The sequence below is a fragment of the Megalops cyprinoides genome, chromosome 22, assembly GCF_013368585.1.
Source record: "Megalops cyprinoides isolate fMegCyp1 chromosome 22, fMegCyp1.pri, whole genome shotgun sequence".
NCBI lineage: Eukaryota > Metazoa > Chordata > Actinopteri > Elopiformes > Megalopidae > Megalops > Megalops cyprinoides.
The window spans coordinates 1,042,509-1,060,598 of record NC_050604.1 but is presented as its reverse complement, the minus strand read 5'-3'; the positions used below and the strand labels follow the sequence as shown (position 1 = coordinate 1,060,598).

Here is an 18,090-nt window from a genome sequence, read left to right as displayed (position 1 = left end):
GATTATATACATAGTATAAAATGAATTAATGAAACAAGAATAAACAAGGGTAAGGTTATTGCTATTATACAGTATGAAGTGCAGTAGAAAAACAGTTATTGTTGTACAATATTCAAAACAATGATAACTGTATAGTGCAAATCCTGACCAGATGGCTAGAGAACAGTTATTGTCCCATGTGCAAAGATTATGTGGGGGGGGGGGGGGACAGCACAGGGCATCAGGTGCCAGTCAATCCCATGTTGAAACAGCAGAGAGGGGAGGAGTTGTATAGTTTGATGGATGCAGGCAAAAAAGACCTGCCTGCAAAGACCACTGAAAGTGCCTCTCAGTGGAACATTTTGGGGAGATCAGCCTGCCACTGAAGGTGCTCTTCATGACAGAGCTGGCTTTCCTGATGAGCTTGTTCAGTCTGTTTGCATCCCCAGCTTTCAGACCACACTCCCAGCACACCACCGCGTAGAAGATGGCACTGGAAACCACAGACTGGTAGAACATCTGCAGCATCTTGTTGCAGACGTTGAAGGATCGTAGTCTCCGCAGGAAGTAAAGCCGACTCTGGCCCTTCTTGTAAAGGGCCTCTGTATTCGTAGTCCAGGAGTGGACTACTTCAACTTCTACTCCATGGATTGCAACAGGGATCCGAGCAGGTTTATACTTGCGGAAGTCCACAACCAGCTCCTTCGTCTTGCTGACGTTTAGGTGCAGATGGTTCAGGCTGCACCACTCCACAAAGCTGTCTATCAGTCCCCTGTACTCTGCCTCCTGTTGCCCCTTGATACACCCCGCAATAATGGAGTTATCAGAGAACTTCTGAAGGTGGCATAACTCTGAGTTGTACCTGAAGTCAGAGGTGTACAAGGTGAACAGGAAGGGAGAGAGGACGGTCCCCTGGGGTGCCCCTGTGCTGCTCAGTACTGTCTCTGACACACTGCTCCCAAGTCTCACATACTGTGGTCTGTTGGTCAGGTAGTCAGTAATCCAGGTCACAAGCGGGGCGTCCACTCGCATGCACCTGAGCTTGTCTCCCAGCAATAAAGGCTGTATGGTGTTGAAGGCACTGGAGAAGTCAAAAAACGTGACTCTCACAGTGCTTCCAGCCTCGTCAAGATGGGAGTAGGCCCGGTGCAGCAGGTATATGATGGCGTCCTCCACTCCGATGCGTTCCTGGTAAGCAAACTGCAGGGGGTCCAATGCTGGTCTGACCAGGGGTTTGAGGTGGGAGAGGACAAGCCTCTCCAGGGTCTTCATCACATGTGATGTTAATGCCACTGGCCTGTAGTCATTTAAGACCTTGGGGTGCCCCTTCTTGGGCACAGGGACCAGGCATGATGTTTTCCATAGTGCAGGAACCTTTCCAAGTCTCAGGCTCAGACTGAAGATGTTTTGGAAGACTCCACAAAGCTGTTCAGCACAACCCTTAAGCACCTCAGTCCCCATGCCGTCGGGGCCTGCAGCTTTGCCTGAGTGGAGTCTTTCCAGTTACTTCTTCACCTGTTCAGTTGTGATGGTTGGGGAGAGTGGCGAGGCGGGAAGGGCAGTCCCCGGTACAGGGGCCTGAGAGGGTCTGGAGGTGGGCTATATGGTGATATGGGAGGTGTGAATACTCGAGGGGCTGGGGGGTGGGTGGACCAGGGCTTCAGTATCAAACCTATTGAAAAACAGGTTAAACTCATTGGCCCTGGCCACACAGTCCTCTCTCACACGGCTGCTGGTCTGGTTGTAGCCGGTGATTCTCCTCATGCCGTTCCACACCTCCCTTGTGTTGTTCTGTTGAAGCCTGCACTCCATCTTCCTCCTATAGGCGTCCTTGCCCTCCTTGATCTTGATGTTAAGTGTCTTCTGGACCCTCTTAATCTCCTCCCTGTCCCCGGCTCTGAAGGCCCTCTTTTTGTTATTAAGGAGAGCCTTAATGTCACTGGTAATCCAGGGTTTGTTATTTGGAAAACATTGTACTGTGCGGGTGGGGATGACGTTGTCCACACAGAAGTTGATGTAGCCCGTGATGCATTGAGTAAGCTCTTCTACATCCTCTCCGTGAGGCTCAGTCAGAGCCTCCCAGTCAGTAGCCTCAAAACAACCCCTGAGAGCCTCAACTGCATCACGTGACCACCTCCTGAATGTCTTGGTGGTTGCAGGTTGCTGCTGGACAAGAGGCTTATGCTGGGGTGAGAGGTGGACCAGGTTGTGATCCGATCTGCCAAGTGGGGGCAGGGCTGTGGAGCTGTATGTGTCTTTAGCGTTGGCATACAGTAAGTCCAGGGTTTTATTGTCTCTGGTTGGACAGTCAACAAACTGGGTGAAGTTTGTCATAGTGGAAGACTGTTACGACCACGGTCGTTACGGTTTGTGTTTGTGTTTGTTCGTTTTCCCCGATGTATGTGATTTGCTCTGGCTGCGTGCGTTGCATCGTTTTACATTTTCCCCAGGTCCGTCTCATCCCTTCCCCGAGGTGTGTCCTTCGCTGGGTGTCTCCTCCCCTCGCCCGTGATTGGAGCCTTCCATCATTTCCTGGCTGGCCCGCTCCTTTCAAAGAGGCTCAGTCCGTGCAAGGGAAGAGACCACTTGTCATTTCTGCATTTTGTGATTGTTAATTGTACATCGTTGTGCGTATGCTTAGGTTCTCGTCCATGTGTATCTGTGAGTATTGCTTTTGGTCTTCGTGACACTGTGGTTGGGTGTGGGAAGTAGGGAGTCGATGCCATTTTCTTTTCCATCTCATTTTCACATTGGTTTCGTTAGGAAGGGAGAAAGGGAAGTTTTACTGTATCTTTTGTTTTGAGATTTATTTTGTTAGGTCAGTTAGTTTCCCTCTCTCGTTAGTTAGAGTGTGTTTTGTTTGTTATTTTGGCTTGTCGACTGTGTGTTCCCTGTTACCCACTTTATTTATATGTTTTATTTGTCTTTAAATGTTAGTGTAATAAATTCTGTTACACTTTTCCCAGTGTTCGCGACTGTGGTCTCCCCTTTTTTCCCTGTTACGGTCTGACCCTAGACCGGGCCGTAACAAAGACAGAGTCACGTGGTTGAAGTCTCCAGATATCGCGATGAAAGCGCTGGGGTGCTGTGACTGGAGCTCCGCCATCACTGAGTGGATGACGTCACACGCTGTGTTCGCATCGGCTGATGGCGGAACATAAACAGCGATCATTATCGCATGTGAGAATTCCCTCGGCAAATAATACGGACGTAGGCCGACCGCTAAGAGCTCAATGTCCGGGCTGCAAACTCTCTCCTTGACAGTAATATGCCCTGGGTTGCACCATCTGTTAATGAGAACGGCAAGCCCCCCTCCTTTTTTCTTACCGCTCTTCCTTCGGTCTCTATCTGTCCGTATTGTCTCAAAACCGGTGACAGTGGCGTTGTAGTCCGGGATATCTTCATGCAGCCATGTCTCCTTAAAACACATGATACTCCCGAAATTCCCTCTGGCTCCTCACCAGTGCCGTCAGTTCGTCCGTCTTATTCGCCAGCGATCTCACATTTTCCATAATGATGGAAGGGAGATACGGCTTGTATCTCTTCATTCGCCGTTTAATCCCAGCTCTGCAGCCACGGTATTTCCTCCTTATTTCACCCGGAATACGTTGTTTGTATTCCACGGGGGCAGTCGCCGATTGCCATGATAGGAGTTCCTCCCGAGTGTAAACAAAGGGAGCCTGCTCCCCCCGACATGCGTGCCCCGATGAGCAGGAACGCGAGAAAAACTTCACTAAAGCGTGCGGAGTGCATTCAAAGACTAAAATTAGAAAAAACAAACAAAAAGCTAGAAAAGGATGCTAAAGCTAAAAACAGATAGACCAAACAATACAACTAGATCGGAGCAGCTGCGACGGGCAGCCACCTGTAGCAGCGCCGGAAGTAGAGAGTAAAGGCAAAAGCACTTTACTGGACAGAATCAACCCATTATCAGAGCAAAACTGCATTAAATGATTGGCAAATAAAGAGCTATAATCAGAGCTATATTCATCTTCATTCTGGGAACTCTCGATATCGATATTCCAAGCCTGCAGTACGTTTTGTATATTAACTGGCATAATTTTTAGTATTAACAGAGATTCCACTGTAGAGAAACTAACACACACAATTATATTTTTCAATTTTAATAAAATATATTCAAAGTTTTCAGAACCTGGAACAACTGAGGGGCCTACCCTCCCCATTCCCCACTACAGTACAGCATTTAGGGAACCATGTGCAGCCCATCAAAGCCCAAAGTTTAACAGCCACTGAAACCAATCACCACAGGGATTATTCAACACAGTACAGCAAAGTTCCTACCCAGGTCTGTCTATGTAATATAAGACTGGAATCTTTACAATTATATCCATTATAAATGAGGTATCTGTCTGTAAGTACAATACATTAATCAAAGATGTAAAAACATATTTTATCAACATTATCTGGGGTAAAAAGTGCATCATTAGTGTGTCAACAAATTTCAATCATATGGCTCTGTTAGTAAATGCACTGACCTCATTATGTTGGGTTGAATACACTTTCACTGCTTTTCAAAGGCCAAGGATGAAGCTCATTCTAAAGAGGATCACTGTCCTTGTGGACAGGACACTCAACATTCATCCTCTATATGTTCATCATGTCTCGAGCCAACAGCTACAGAAACACTTTCTCCTTCATTACATCCGAGGTTCTGAAGGCACTATTCATTTTCATTTTGGCACAGAAGGCATGCTTGTTTACACTGATGTCCTGTGGAGGGCGTACTGTATTCAGATTAACCTGCACTGGAGCCACACCCCGTGGCCAATTCTGGCCTCATGCCCATCGGCCGCTGGGTGCAAAGCTTCGGCTGAAGGAGAAGCTGACATCACAACTTTTGTGCTTCCCCCAGGCTCCAAAGGGCACCACGATGATGCTGCTGTTGTCCTCTGATCCATACTGAAGAGCCTGCGAGAGAAAGCAGACACGCTGCTCATCCCTCCTTTCATGCATACTGCTCATTCACCTTTACACATATTCCTCACTCAGCCTTTCACACACACTGCTCATTCAGTTTAACACATACTACTCATTCTGCCTTTCACACACTGCCCATTAATGTTTCACACATACGTCATAATTGTATGTGACATGCCTTTTTTTTTCCTTCTTTTCACTATCTACAAACATTACATTACACCATTTTTAATTAGCAATTATTGATTCAAACTCATTGATAAGTCACATTAATCTTTCTTCATGTGGAAGTTAGTTTAGAAGTCAGCGGTTGTCCTAATAAGCTGGCAATCTAAAATTCATTCAAAAGCAAAAAATTACAGAGAATCACGTTACACATTAACTGGATCCTGTGAAGCACACATCTGTATGGCAACATTAGAAACATTGTATATTATTAGCTAATAGAGTCTAGCTAGCTACCTAGCTAGCAGGCAAGATTACATTACAGCTAAAGCTGACAGCTAAAACACTGTGTGACAGTGTTACTGTCAGTGCTACTACTACAAGCAAGTTAGTTAGCTAGACAGGCAGACATCATAAGAATAGTCTTTCCTCACACATTAAGTACACTTGTCAGGAAACCTACGTTGTTCTCCTCAGTCCACAGTCCTTGTCACATTGATGCTCACCAGGTTTACACTTTTTGATGTGCTGAATGTGTCTCCACATTTTAAAATTGATAGTAGAGCCAGCTATTAAAATGTGAAATATTTACAGTATTCACAGACATTGTGAAGGGCAGCCAACTACCTTGCTAAACCTAGCGTATTAGCTGTTGATCAAACTGAATTTTCCCGTGGTAGAAGAATCTACATCGTGCTGTCATACGTAGCTTGTGATCAGATAAAGACTTTATGACCAACACAGGATTTTACAACTGGAAAATGACAGAGGGGTCCTGCCACAGACTTAGCCTAGCATAAAAAAATAGGAATCAGACCTGCCAGAGTGGCTAGTGACCCTGCAACTCAAACCCACCAAAGAGCAAATCTACTTGCACTGGTGGTTGCCAATTTCTGTAAACCTCTCACTGTGTATGTATGTGAATGAATTTTGTTTGTATACGTGTATGCAAGCGTGGTGTGTGTGTGTGTGTGTGTGTGTGTGTGTGTGATTGTGTATGTAAGTGTGTTGTGTATATGTGTATTTTGTGTGTGTTGTGTGTATGTGAGTACATACGTGTCAGTGTATGCATATGTGAGTGTGTTGAACAGCAGGTTGCCTGAGGAATAGTAGGTTACCAGCAGCAACATACCCACCCCTATCCCTGTAGAATTATTCTAAGGTTGTTAGAAACTGCCAGGATAGGTCAGGGATCTGGGCTGTGTGGCTCAGCCTACGTTCAAAGTGTTAAGCATTGCAGACTGAGCCACCCGGGACACTGATTATGTAAAATTTTTAACATTCTTTTCAGTTCATTTTCAGCAACTTTACAAATGAGGTTGTGGTGTAATGTCAGGTTGGACTGGGCTGCAAACAGAAAAAGGACCTGAAAATGATGTTAAATTCCACAAAAAGTGGAATCATTGGAATCATTAAATTTATAGGTAATGTCAGATGATGTTTAAATTTAGACCCATATCTACACAAATAACTTCCATGATTTAACATAAAGAAATATACTACAGGACAGAAAAGAGTTTTCACCTGTGAAACTACTCATACCTGGACTTTTACACTTGTTTGTAACAGTAGCTAGGCATTTTGGGAAAAGAATGTTTTTAAACACACACCTACCTGCTCTGAAATACGCTGAGCTGCCTCTGAAGGCTCATGGCACTGGCTGATGACATCACAGATCTCCTGACTGTTCATAATGAAATTGATTCCGTCTGTGGTTAATGCCAGGAAGTTGTCATGAGCGTGATGCAGCTGAAAAACAAAGACTTTCAGCCTCTGTCTATACTGTGGAGAAGTTAGAATGGAGGCTACTCAATCTTATTCTGTGAGCAAAGACAAAGATTAGATGTGGTGCTTTCGTACTTGTTTACTTTACTTTGCTTTAAAGCATAGATTTATCTAGTTGGGCAAAATGCACTTATTACACTTTTTCCAAGGTGTTTAACAAGCTCCAGCTTCAGGAGATGATTAGTGACTTGTTCCATCTGGTTGCCTTAGGTTGCCTTAAGCAGCCCCTCAGACAGCCTTTAAATGCACCACACTCCAGCCCTAGAGATGAGACTTTCTAAGTATCCTACAGTCTCTCAATCAATTTTTGTGCTGTTTTAAAGTGGAGAAATGTTAAGTCTCCAATTCATTGAGCGGTCCTTAACCCTGATGCCTCAACACAACACCAGCTCCCCTGGTGCAGGGTGTGAGAGCATAATGTTACCTACTTAGGATGGTCCAGTCAGACTCCAACTGCTCTGGTACTACACAAGATGAAGAAGTTGCATACAAGACTCAAAGACTCAAAAAGTACATTTTTCTGAAGATGAAAGACAGTAACTCCTCTTCCACAGTATCAATCACTTGTGCACTGGAGTGTTTAGACTTATTTAGGATATGATTTCTTACTTGTTAGAAATTCCCACAGAAAATTATAACAAGTGTTTCATCAGGTTTAAATATCACTGAAAAATGTGACTCTGCATTAAGGGCGTATTAATAATGTACATCAAATACCTAGACCTTACACGTCAGTAGCCACACACTTACCCTCCTGATCTGCCAGTTGCACAATTTTAATGTTATGGTAATATATAGGTTTTTTCTAATGTTTAACATATTAGAAATTACCCCCCCCCCACCCCCCACTTCATGCAGAAAGAGTACTCTTTGTCTAAATGAGCCTCCTGCAAAGATGTTTTTCGTGCTGTTTCAGATATAGAAGCGTCCCTCTTCTGATGGTTGGATGTACCCCTTTAACATTTCACAACAGCACTTTCAGCATTTCTACCATAACAGCTTATTGTTCCTGAGTCTTAAACTTGGATTTATTAACTGGTTTAATCTTATGTCAGACATGATCTCTCTTCCTCTCTCTATCTCTGCTTTCATCTGACCAACAGCTGCTTCTGTAGCACTGCCACCTGCTTTAATAACTGGCCAAAACAATGTCTGGACCTTTGCTGCAGCATCCACTCTAAAGAAGGAGGGTCCCTATTCATAACCTGCCTGAGGCCACCATGTAATCCTCTGTCCACCTCACTAGCTATAGAAGAGAACTGTTGAGATGAATGGATGCCTTTTATGTGTTATGCTTAGGCTTGGTCGGTATCAAGGTATTATGGTATACCGGGGTATTTAGAAATCCCGAAGGTATGATTTTCAATACCGTCCTCTTTCTATTAAACTGATGCAGAGATGCTGTATTGAGGTGATGTATTATAGTGCACAGCACGTGCCACCAGAGGTCAGTCTACTGGTGAGATAGATGGCGACTGCCAGTGGTGGGGATAACGTTACAGGACTAGTAAAAAAAGAAAAATGCCTCTGCCCCCGTTTGGGAGTATTTTGGGTTTCGTCCCAATGATAAAGGTAAGCCAGCCATTTCGGACGAAGCTGTGAGCACTATTTGCCTCAAGAGAGTTGTGGCTAAAGAGGGTAACACGTCAAACCACTGCATTTCGTTGTAATTCCATGCAGTTTGTCTTTGAGCAGGCGCTGCTCTTCCGTGTCACTGCCTGATAACTAGTGTCTTCAGATATCCTGATCCCTCTATAAAGTGGAAGTGGTGCTTTTTTTAATTCTACAACTCTCCTTAAGTAGTTGTGAAGGAATTGATGGCTGTTATTATAGCAAACTAGTGATCATACATGTCACCCGATATGTTCTTGTCTACACCATGGATCTGTAGACTCTTGAGGCGACTGGCTAGCTAGTAAGTTAGTGAATTAGAAGTGTAACCACTAATTTGTATTTAAGGCATACTAGCTTGCCAGCTCACAAAAAAAATAGATTACCAAGCTGGCTACCAAGCTCATTGAAATACAGCAACGAGTATTTTAGACGCATTTTGTTTTGTTTGTCAAGACTATGGGACAGACAGCCAAATTAATAAGGTAGCTAGCTAACTTGCTTGCTAGCAGGCTAAAGTCACATCCAGTCCAGTGATTATTATAATAACCATTCACCCATATAGTCTGCTTGATAGTCAAGATTTGATGTTTTGTGAATGCATTTGTTAGCTAGCAAGCAATCTATGTTGGAGGATTTAACCAAAATTTGGAATAAGTAGCTAATTATTATCAAGCAAACTCGCTAGCTAGCTAGGTTGGTAACTAGTTAACTTTAGTTCGAGGAAGATGACTAGCTAGCTAGCTAGCTAAGCTGATCATGCCAAAAAATGTCTAAAATAAATAATGTGTTACTTTCAACATATTTATCAATGTTTTTCAGAAAGTATAGGAACTATAACTGTCAAATTATGATGACATCTCATTCATGACCAAAAATTCATTTTTGATGTTTTTTGGCCTTTTGCCAAAATCGAACATTAGCGACATCCAACGGGTTTCTGTGGACCGCCACACATTATTAGGGGCTAAGCACCGAAGGTGCTAGGCACCTATTGTAATTGTTAGAATTTTTCACTATTATACTTTCTCCTCTGGGATTCTATGGCAGCCCAAAGAACCCCTTGGTGGATTTTTATGAAATTTGGCACATTGACAGAAGACAGTCCAAAGTATCCAGGCCTCAAATTTGGGGTCAATCCATCCATCTCTGTAGTGCTGCCAACAGGCCAAACTTCAAGGTACATTTTTTGTTCATAACTTCTGAACCGTTTGTCCTAGAGTTGTGATCTTTTCCCCCCGGAATCATTGGGTCATGACGATTCGAATGCACCCATTGGCGTTAAAGTCCACCATATTGGATTTTCCGCCATTTTAAATTTTTCGAAAAAACTAGTCCTAGGCCGTTGATCCTATCACCACCAAATTTGGTACGTATCATCTACAGAGGGTTCTGACCAAAAGTTATTCAAAGAACTCTGCTAGGGCAAACGATACGGCCGCTGTCATCCAATGAAATTCCATGGTGAAGACACCAAAACAGGAAGTGAGTCATATCTCAGCAATGCTTTGTTGGAGTGATGCCAAACTTTGTTGGTATTAGCAACACTGGGTATGCACCAAGTTTCATGAAATTTTACCACTTGGGGCGCTATACCATTAAAAATCATTAAAATACCCATTACTCTGGCAGAAAAGCAGATATCTCAACTAAATTTCTTGTGCTTAATCAAAGTTAAGGATCCTGACTGGGAACTTATGAAACCTCCACATCAGCCATTTTGTGTTTCATCCATCTTTGATTTTGTCAAAAACACATTTAACCACCTCCTAGAGTTATGGCACAATGAGGTTTTGTGTATTACCTCTTTGGACCATTGTCTTTAACAGTTGTTGAAGGATAGTTGCCAGGTTGAACAATGTGGCCGCAGTGTACCAACAAAATCGCCTGTGAAGTCGCCATAAAGGAAGAGTGGCCATATCTCTGCAATGCTTTTGTTCATTGGCATAAAAGGTGATACACATGCTTACAATTAGGCCTGGGTGCCACACAGCAAGTTTAGTGAAATTTGTAGACTAGTTTATTTTTAATTTCATTCAAATGTGGTAATTTCATCTAACAGATGTAGAAAATATATCAGAGTACCTTGTTTTTTTCAGTGTATTTTATTAAATTGATTTCAGATTGAGATTTCCTTTACTGTCATTTTATCATGCACTTGCGTACAATCAAGAATGAAATGTGGTTTCTCCTATATCAAGTGTATATAAATTACAAAGAGAATTAAAACATATATCCATAAACAATACACTCAGTTTTGTAAACAATTGGAGGGGAATAGGAGCATGACTCTATGGTGGCATGTCTTTATGGTGTAGTTGGAGGGGAATAGCAGCATGTACTGTCAATAAATTATTATTTTTTTTGTCTGTACAAAAAGTGCCAGGTGCAGCATGAAATGGATTGCACTAGTGGAGAATAGTGTCTGTCTGGTCCTATGGAGCGATTAATGGTTCAGTGGGGGGGGGGCAAGAGTGTTCATGATCTTCACAGCCAGGGGTATGAAGCTATTTAGAGGCCTGGTGGTATCAAACGAAATGATTTTAAATAAATAAGATTTGATCTTGATTTTGAAGTCAAAAGCCAAAAAAAAAGTGTTAAAAAATGAGGGGTCCTTTCCTAATCAGGGTCATTTTATTATATTCAGCTAATATGGTATGTTCTCTGCCATTTTTCCCATGATTTTCGATTTTTTCAAATACCAAAAAATTGCACTTCTCCACTTGCAATGTCCCAAGAAGGCACACTGCATTTTATGAAACTGCTTATGTTTAAGCTTGACATATATGCAGTGGGGGGCAGTGCGGTGGAGCAAATGGGTATCAGTACTGCCTAACATTATGGAGGTTTCAAGTTCAGGGTGCGTCTGCATTCAGTTTGTACCTTGTCCCTGTGTATGTGGCTATCCTCTGGGTATTCTGGTTTTTCTACCACAGTGCACACACATTCAGGTAATGTCAATTGGACATGCTATATTGCCCATAAGTGTGAGTGTAAGAGTGGGTGTCAATGTGTCTGTTCACCCTGTGATGGATTGGTGTCTTGGTCAGGGGTTGTTCTCATTAGTTGTCTAACTGGTGGCCCTGAGGTGCTTGGCCCCTTCATTGCTGCTTGCAGCTATATTTATTATTATTATTATTTTGGCTGAACAAACAGCAAGACCCCAGCAAGACTTGTCTAAGTAGGCTAATTGCATATTAAACACACAGCATTGTAGGCTAGCTAGACAATGTCATACATGCTACAATGACTTCTATCACTAGCAGCTCAGCTTTTATGTCTTTTTTTCACACAAATACCATCATATACTGTATACCCCGGTGAAATGTCGGAAGTGTCTCAACTGCCTTTTCCTTGGGGTAGGGAATAATATTCCATTTTTTTCCCCCCAATTTCCCTGTTTTCCAGTTTCCAGTTCCATAAATTTCCCTCTGCAAATTCCATGATATTGCACATGCTCCTCTTTGTGATAGTCTTGACAGTAAAAATATGCTATAAAAAATAAGATGTGACTGACTGATATGAGGCTGAACAAGGCACCCTACCAACAGTACCAACTTCAGCAATACTACTACGCATGGAACATATGTATGATTGCATCATAGACACAGTAAGGATTTCTGGATGGAAACAGAAGCCCCTGAGAGATGTCTATGATAAAAAGGCATCCATGGGATCAGTGCTGAGGTTATGCAGGCCATTACAAGTGTTAAACTATACAGCTCCTCCACCGCTGTGGACACAGCCTTGTCCCTTCAGGCATGGGGAATGTGACTGACTGCTGAGCAGTATAGGAGCCTGCTGTAATGACACACTCACCGTGATCCTCTTGGTCTCGGGCTCAGCAATCACGCCGACTGCCTTCAGGTCCAGGTCTCCAATGCTGCGTGTCATAGCCAGTCTGCCATTGATGTGTGGCTGCCCCAGGCTGTTCCAGACCACATAGCCCCCGCACTTCTTTATCCTGGAAGATGAAGAGACTGCACATGAGCACACCTAGCGCTGGATATGAGAGCTCAGTTTCACCTTCTCCTGCTGCACATACCTTTTTCTCTCATCCTTTCTCTCGGGGGTGTGGTCCACGGTGAGCTTGATGGCCTCACCCTTACGGCAGAGCAGGGCACGGCTGTCCCCCACGCTGCCCACCACCAGCTCCATGCTGTCCCTCAGCAAGGCCACGGTGGCTGTGCAACCTGAGCTCTGCAGAGATGCTTCAACACCAGAAACAGGCCTATACACACTAAAGCCAGTACTGTACACTCTATACACACTATAGCCAGGACCATACACACTGTACACACCAGACACAGGCCTATACATACTACAGCCAGGACTGTACACAGTATACACTATATACACTAGAGACAGACCTATACCTACTATAGCCAGGACTGTACACACCATACAGTCATGCACTGCTTAACGTCCATTTGGACAACGTCCGTTCGCATATACATCTGTAGTCCCGTAAGCTTATAATAAAGCTTAAAAATCCTGATCGCAGAACAGGACGTAGCGGACGTAACTGGATGTAGTGAAGGCAACGCTTCCCTCATGCAACACGTGTATCTCATGTCTCATGGAAATAAAGCGATTGTGCTGCCAGGTGTATAATATTACAGTGTATTAATGTGTATTATGTTTAGTATTGTACAGTATTAACCAACTTAACCCATATATTACAGTGTACTTTACCAGATACATTAGTTGAAATACAGGACGGTACTGTATGTTTAGAGTATCTTGGCTACAGTAGCCTACTCCATATACGTTTGCTAAGTATGTGGTGTTCGCACAACCAAATCGCATAACGTCCTATTTCACAGAAGGTATTGTGGACATTAAGCAATGCATGGCTGTACACTAAACACACCAGAAACAGGCCTAAACACTATACACACCACAGACAGGGCTATACACGTTACTCACACCAGAGACTGGACCATACATATTACGTGCTCTACACACTATAACCAGGACTATACTCACTACACGCTATACACACTATTGAAAGGACAATACACACTACACACTATACACACTATTGAAAGGACAATACACACTACACACTATACACACCAAATACAAGGCTACCGATTCAAGAGAATCAAGGGAAAGGAAAGGAAATCCCACTATCACAGAGGAGTGTAAAGAAAGACAGAAGAGCTGCCATATTTCAAAGTATTCTGAAACAATAAAAAAACGAATACACCGATACATCGTACCACACAGTCTGATTTAAAAACACAACAGCCAATCTTACCTTAGACAGTTTGTAAGCTAGCTGGTGTACAGGTAGGCTATCTAGCTTCATGTTTCTGTTTATCTTGTTGGCTGACTAAAAGCACATTTGTCTACATACTCAACAAGCTAGGAAAATGCGACAATAAAGTAAACAGTAGCTATCTTGGATCAGGAATTTTGTCTTGTTCTATGGTAGAGTCTAATCTTAATCTGATTAGAAAACCAAACACATGAGACTTCTCACTATGTGATGTTAGCCCAGATGTCAGCTCTAATATTTTGTTAAGTAGCAGAGGCTATTACAATGCCTAAGGTTTCACGCTGTGGTTTAACACAGAAATGAGTCAGAAAAAGTTTCAATTTATGAACAGATGAGTTTGAGTTTATGAACAGAGGCATGTAAAAACTGGAGGGAGGGTACATAGTACACAAAGAAACGGAAATATGTCTCAGACGTAGACGTGACTGTAATCATATATTGTACATATGTACTGTACACATCCTGTCCCCATACTGTCGCTATACTTACTGTATGCACTTTTGTACGTCGCTTTGGATAAAAGCATCTGATAAATAAATGTAAATGTAAATATAAATGTAAATATATGGAGATTTTTTCAAATTGTATTTTAGGGGACTTACCATCAGCAGAGAAGTGTACATGTCTTGCCAAGGCTTTGTCAATTTCCAGGAATGCTTTAGTTAAAACCAGCTCCAGGTTTTCTTCTTTTGCAACTAGATCTCTGAAATTTTATACAGCTATTCAATAATATTGATGCAAGATTTATTGCTACAGTAAACAATTTTACATCTGAAATCTTACAGCCCCTTGGAATGCTGAATAATAACAGTAGTAAGTCATCAGCAGAGAAGGCACCTACTTAATGTATCTCTCCATGTGCTTATGGCAGAAGTCTGCAGCTTGAGGTCCTCCATGACCGTCAAACACAGCAAAATACAGGACGCTGTCAGTCATCTGGGAGACCCGCAGGCGGTCCTCATTCTCTTTGCGCTGGCCAATCAGCGAGGCACATCCCACCTTGGACAGGCTCACCTTGGGGATGGGCTTGCCATACTTGATGCTGGGTGGCAGCAGGATGGACTCCTCGATACGGTCATCCCAAATTCCAAATGTGTCCCACGTGGTGGGACAGCCACTCCCATCTGGGTCAAACCTGGAACTGCTGAGTCTAGCGGTGGCAGCTGAATGGAAAAAGACCCTGCTGCTAAGCAGGGCTCGTCTGCGCACTAGAAACCCACCACACCTGACCCAGAGAGCAGCTGCTGGCATAACTTAGCTGAAGCATACATAGGGAGGGAGTAGGTATGACTCTCAGCCTACACACAGAGAGGGCGTAAGCCTTATTATTGTACGGCTCTCAGCACAGACACAGAAGGAGAAGGCCTCATAACTGCATGAGTCTCAGGTCAGATTCCAGAGGGCTGTCACTTCTGCACTGTAAAATCAAGGAAGAAACAACATATCAGTAAGGAATATTTACTCATGACAAGAAGAATTAAAAAGATTCAAGAGGTGAACTTTTATATTGCACAGACATCAAGAAACTGTACATCCCTGTTATTAATCATATCCCTCATCATGCTGTAATCTATCAGAGAGGTGAAGTGGTATTCTGTTGGTATTTAATATGGATTATGGAAATTGCAGGACAAGATAAGTAGGTATAGGCACAGCCAAATTGCCTCAGTTCATGAATTTGGCAGCAGTGGTAAAGAAGTGCTTTGCATATCCCTGTGAACATAGCCTGTATATTGTTAGATAATGACTCACTTACATTTTGTCAATTAGCAGATGTCACTCTTAGTGACTAGCAAAAAAGTATGTAATAATACAGCATGAAAGACGGCGCATACTGACCACATCCAAACACACATCAGCCCCTGCACCGTGCTATGACAACTTGTGCATATAGAGTATGCTTCAATAAATTCAGGTTAAGTGCTCCACTCAAATGTCTCGCCTGTCAACAACAATTCCATGGCAGAAAAAGCAAAGAAGCCTTTCAAAAATAACAAGGAAATTTGTTATACTTAGTATAAGTATCCGATCTGATCCTATCTGATCCTATCCGATCATATCGCACATATTATCTCACATTTTAATGTCATTAGTACTATTAATAAATGTCAGCCTTTTCAAAGAACTGTCCAAAATGCAATGCGCTCACCATACCCAAACCAAAGTCCTTTGATCCCTGCTTCCCGTATCCTGATGAATAATTAATTTGTTTAGGTTCTATTTAACGGCGAAGATGGAATCGATCGTAATAGTATTGTGTATCCATATGCTCTGAGACGCCTGAGCAGTCGATAGCCAAAGCTAGCTAACTCGGTTTTTAACTAGTGCTGCTATGATGGCTCAAGAAACAACGATTAACAGTCATACCAGTTTTACCAACAGATTCAAAGTTGATTAAAACTCGCTGCAGTAGTCTTAATTTGTAAAAAAAAAAAAAAAAAAAAAAAGAACAGAGATCGAGTAACGAATTTACTTGATTAACTAGCTAGGTAGCTAACCAGCTGGCCGCCCCACAACTGAAACAGTAACTCCGCCAGAATGGCGCTATAACCCACCAATCGCATGGTCACGTCGTTCGCGTCAGAATGACTGCATGGAGAAGAGATCCAATCACATTACACCATGCGGCACCAGTCAATTCAATGCAACCGCCCTGTTCATTTTCATCTGTCCACAAATGCAGCGAAAAAGTTACGCTCTGTGAATATGCATTTATTCACCATATAAATAGCTAACGTGTGCCTAATGTCATCTCATTATTTTATTCTGTGACGGACATCGCCTACCTTTTTTTAGTGCTGCTGCTAGTGCTTCATACATACGGCAACGGATGAAAGGCGATCTTTCAAACACCCACATTAAAAACTAGGTCCGGGACACTGAATTGAATTGTTTTATTTAACAAAGCGACAGCCAATAGCTTTTGGAGTTTGTCAAATCGTTTGAGAATGACAAGGTTACTTGTTGCATCCCGAAGTGCTGCCAAACCTGAAACTGTTCTCCAGTAACTGGGTGCAGTGTTGGCAGAAGAAATCATGGGAGAGAGCAGAGGCAGCACCTCAAGTGAGGCCAAAATTGTCTGTTTATACTCCATACCAGGGGCGGAGCTATAGGCGGGGCAGTTGCCCCTGGGCCCGGGCCCCTCCTGAGTTGCGGGGGGCCCTTCATGGCCCCGATGTGTTCCACTGACAAATCAATAAGCGGTGATCCGCTATTTATATAGCTCTTGCCAGGTATACTACTTCATCAGGGTGGGGCTCAAAATTTTGAAAATATAAAATATATTTGTCTAACCCAATCCTAAATATATTCCATTACTTATTTCGATTCAAAAACATTATTTTATAATCTATATTGTTTTTATTTAATCAAATAAACTCACGTTTCTCTCATTTGCCGACAACTGCAGTGCATGATGGGTATATCTCTGATCTTCGAAGATCATCTGACATAGGCTAACCATTTAGTTCAGACAGACAGAGACCGAACAGAGAGCAGTGATCGTGTGAAGCTGAACAATGTTTAAAAGCAAAAGTGGTGCTCAAAAAAGAAAGGAAAAGAAAGTTAAAGAGGAGGAAAAGTCCAAACTCCCAAAGTTGGACTCTTTTTTCATCGTGCCTACTCCCATTGAAACTTTCGATGATGCTTTGCCTTGCAATAGCAGAGGAGAGAATACTCAGGCTAGCGAAAGCCATGTAGGGGGGGGGTGAGGAAAGGGATATAGCAAGCATAGTTCAGGGTGATCTCCCAGACCATGTTAATTTCCCTGAAAACATAAATGTGCCTACTCCTGCTGAAACGCACGATGACCATGCTTTGCCCTGTAGAGTAGAGGTTAACACTCAGGTCAGCGAAAATAATGTACAGGAGGGTGAGAAAGAACGTAGGGAACTAGCAAAAACAATTCCGAATGACTTCCCAACAGACCGTGCAAATTTCCCTGAAAACATAACAGATGCAAATGTTAAAAGGTACATCCTTCAAACTGGTCCATGTAAGTTTAAGGGTCCTTTTCCAGTTACGGGAAATCGAAGCTTTTCAGCCCATTATTTCATGTCCACCACTAAAGCTGGTATGAAATTGCCACGTAGCTGGTTGTGCTACTCCCCTAAACTTGACTGCGCATATTGCGAGCCATGCTGGCTCTTCGCAAATCGGCAAAGTCCCTCATATAACAATGCCTGGGTAAATGGAGTTCGAGATTGGAAACACATCTCTTCCAAAATCGCGGTCCATGAATCTACGCAGATTCATCTCAGTGCATGTGTTGTATATGAACAGTGGAAAGTTCATGGCACAATAGATGCTGATATGGAGAGAGACGTTCA

The 18,090-nt window shown here is 42.9% G+C and overlaps 1 protein-coding gene across 3 annotated transcripts; it reads right to left on the bottom strand.

Annotated features, from left to right (window-relative positions):
- Nucleotides 1–4,685: 4,685 nt before the first annotated feature.
- Nucleotides 4,686–16,279, bottom strand: ppm1k (protein phosphatase, Mg2+/Mn2+ dependent, 1K). 3 transcript variants are annotated; one of them, XM_036517164.1, is made up of 7 exons: nt 15,917–16,279; nt 14,604–15,179; nt 14,365–14,465; nt 12,524–12,689; nt 12,298–12,442; nt 6,697–6,831; nt 4,686–4,908 (listed from the first exon to the last, which is right to left on the bottom strand). In XM_036517164.1, the coding sequence occupies exons 2-7, from the start codon at nt 15,011–15,013 to the stop codon at nt 4,777–4,779; spliced, it is 1,089 nt and encodes a 362-aa protein (XP_036373057.1). In that variant the 5' UTR covers nt 15,014–15,179; nt 15,917–16,279; the 3' UTR covers nt 4,686–4,776. The 3 variants fall into 3 exon arrangements, with proteins under 3 accessions (XP_036373057.1, XP_036373054.1, XP_036373058.1); XM_036517161.1 differs by having other exon boundaries at nt 16,130–16,279; XM_036517165.1 differs by having other exon boundaries at nt 15,912–15,955.
- Between the last annotated feature and the right edge of the window lie 1,811 nt (nt 16,280–18,090).

What these genes read in the sequence shown, in the direction of transcription:
- ppm1k (XM_036517164.1), bottom strand. Translation starts at nt 15,013, where the DNA reads ATGCCAGCAGCTGCTCTCTGGGTCAGGTGTGGTGGGTTTCTAGTGCGC. An exon ending in TGTACACTTCTCTGCTGATG is followed by an intron (nt 12,690 to 14,364) that starts GTAAGTCCCCTA and finishes CTGGTGTTGAAG; the next exon opens with CATCTCTGCAGAGCTCAGGT. An exon ending in CCGAGACCAAGAGGATCACG is followed by an intron (nt 6,832 to 12,297) that starts GTGAGTGTGTCA and finishes TTTGTTTTTCAG; the next exon opens with CTGCATCACGCTCATGACAA.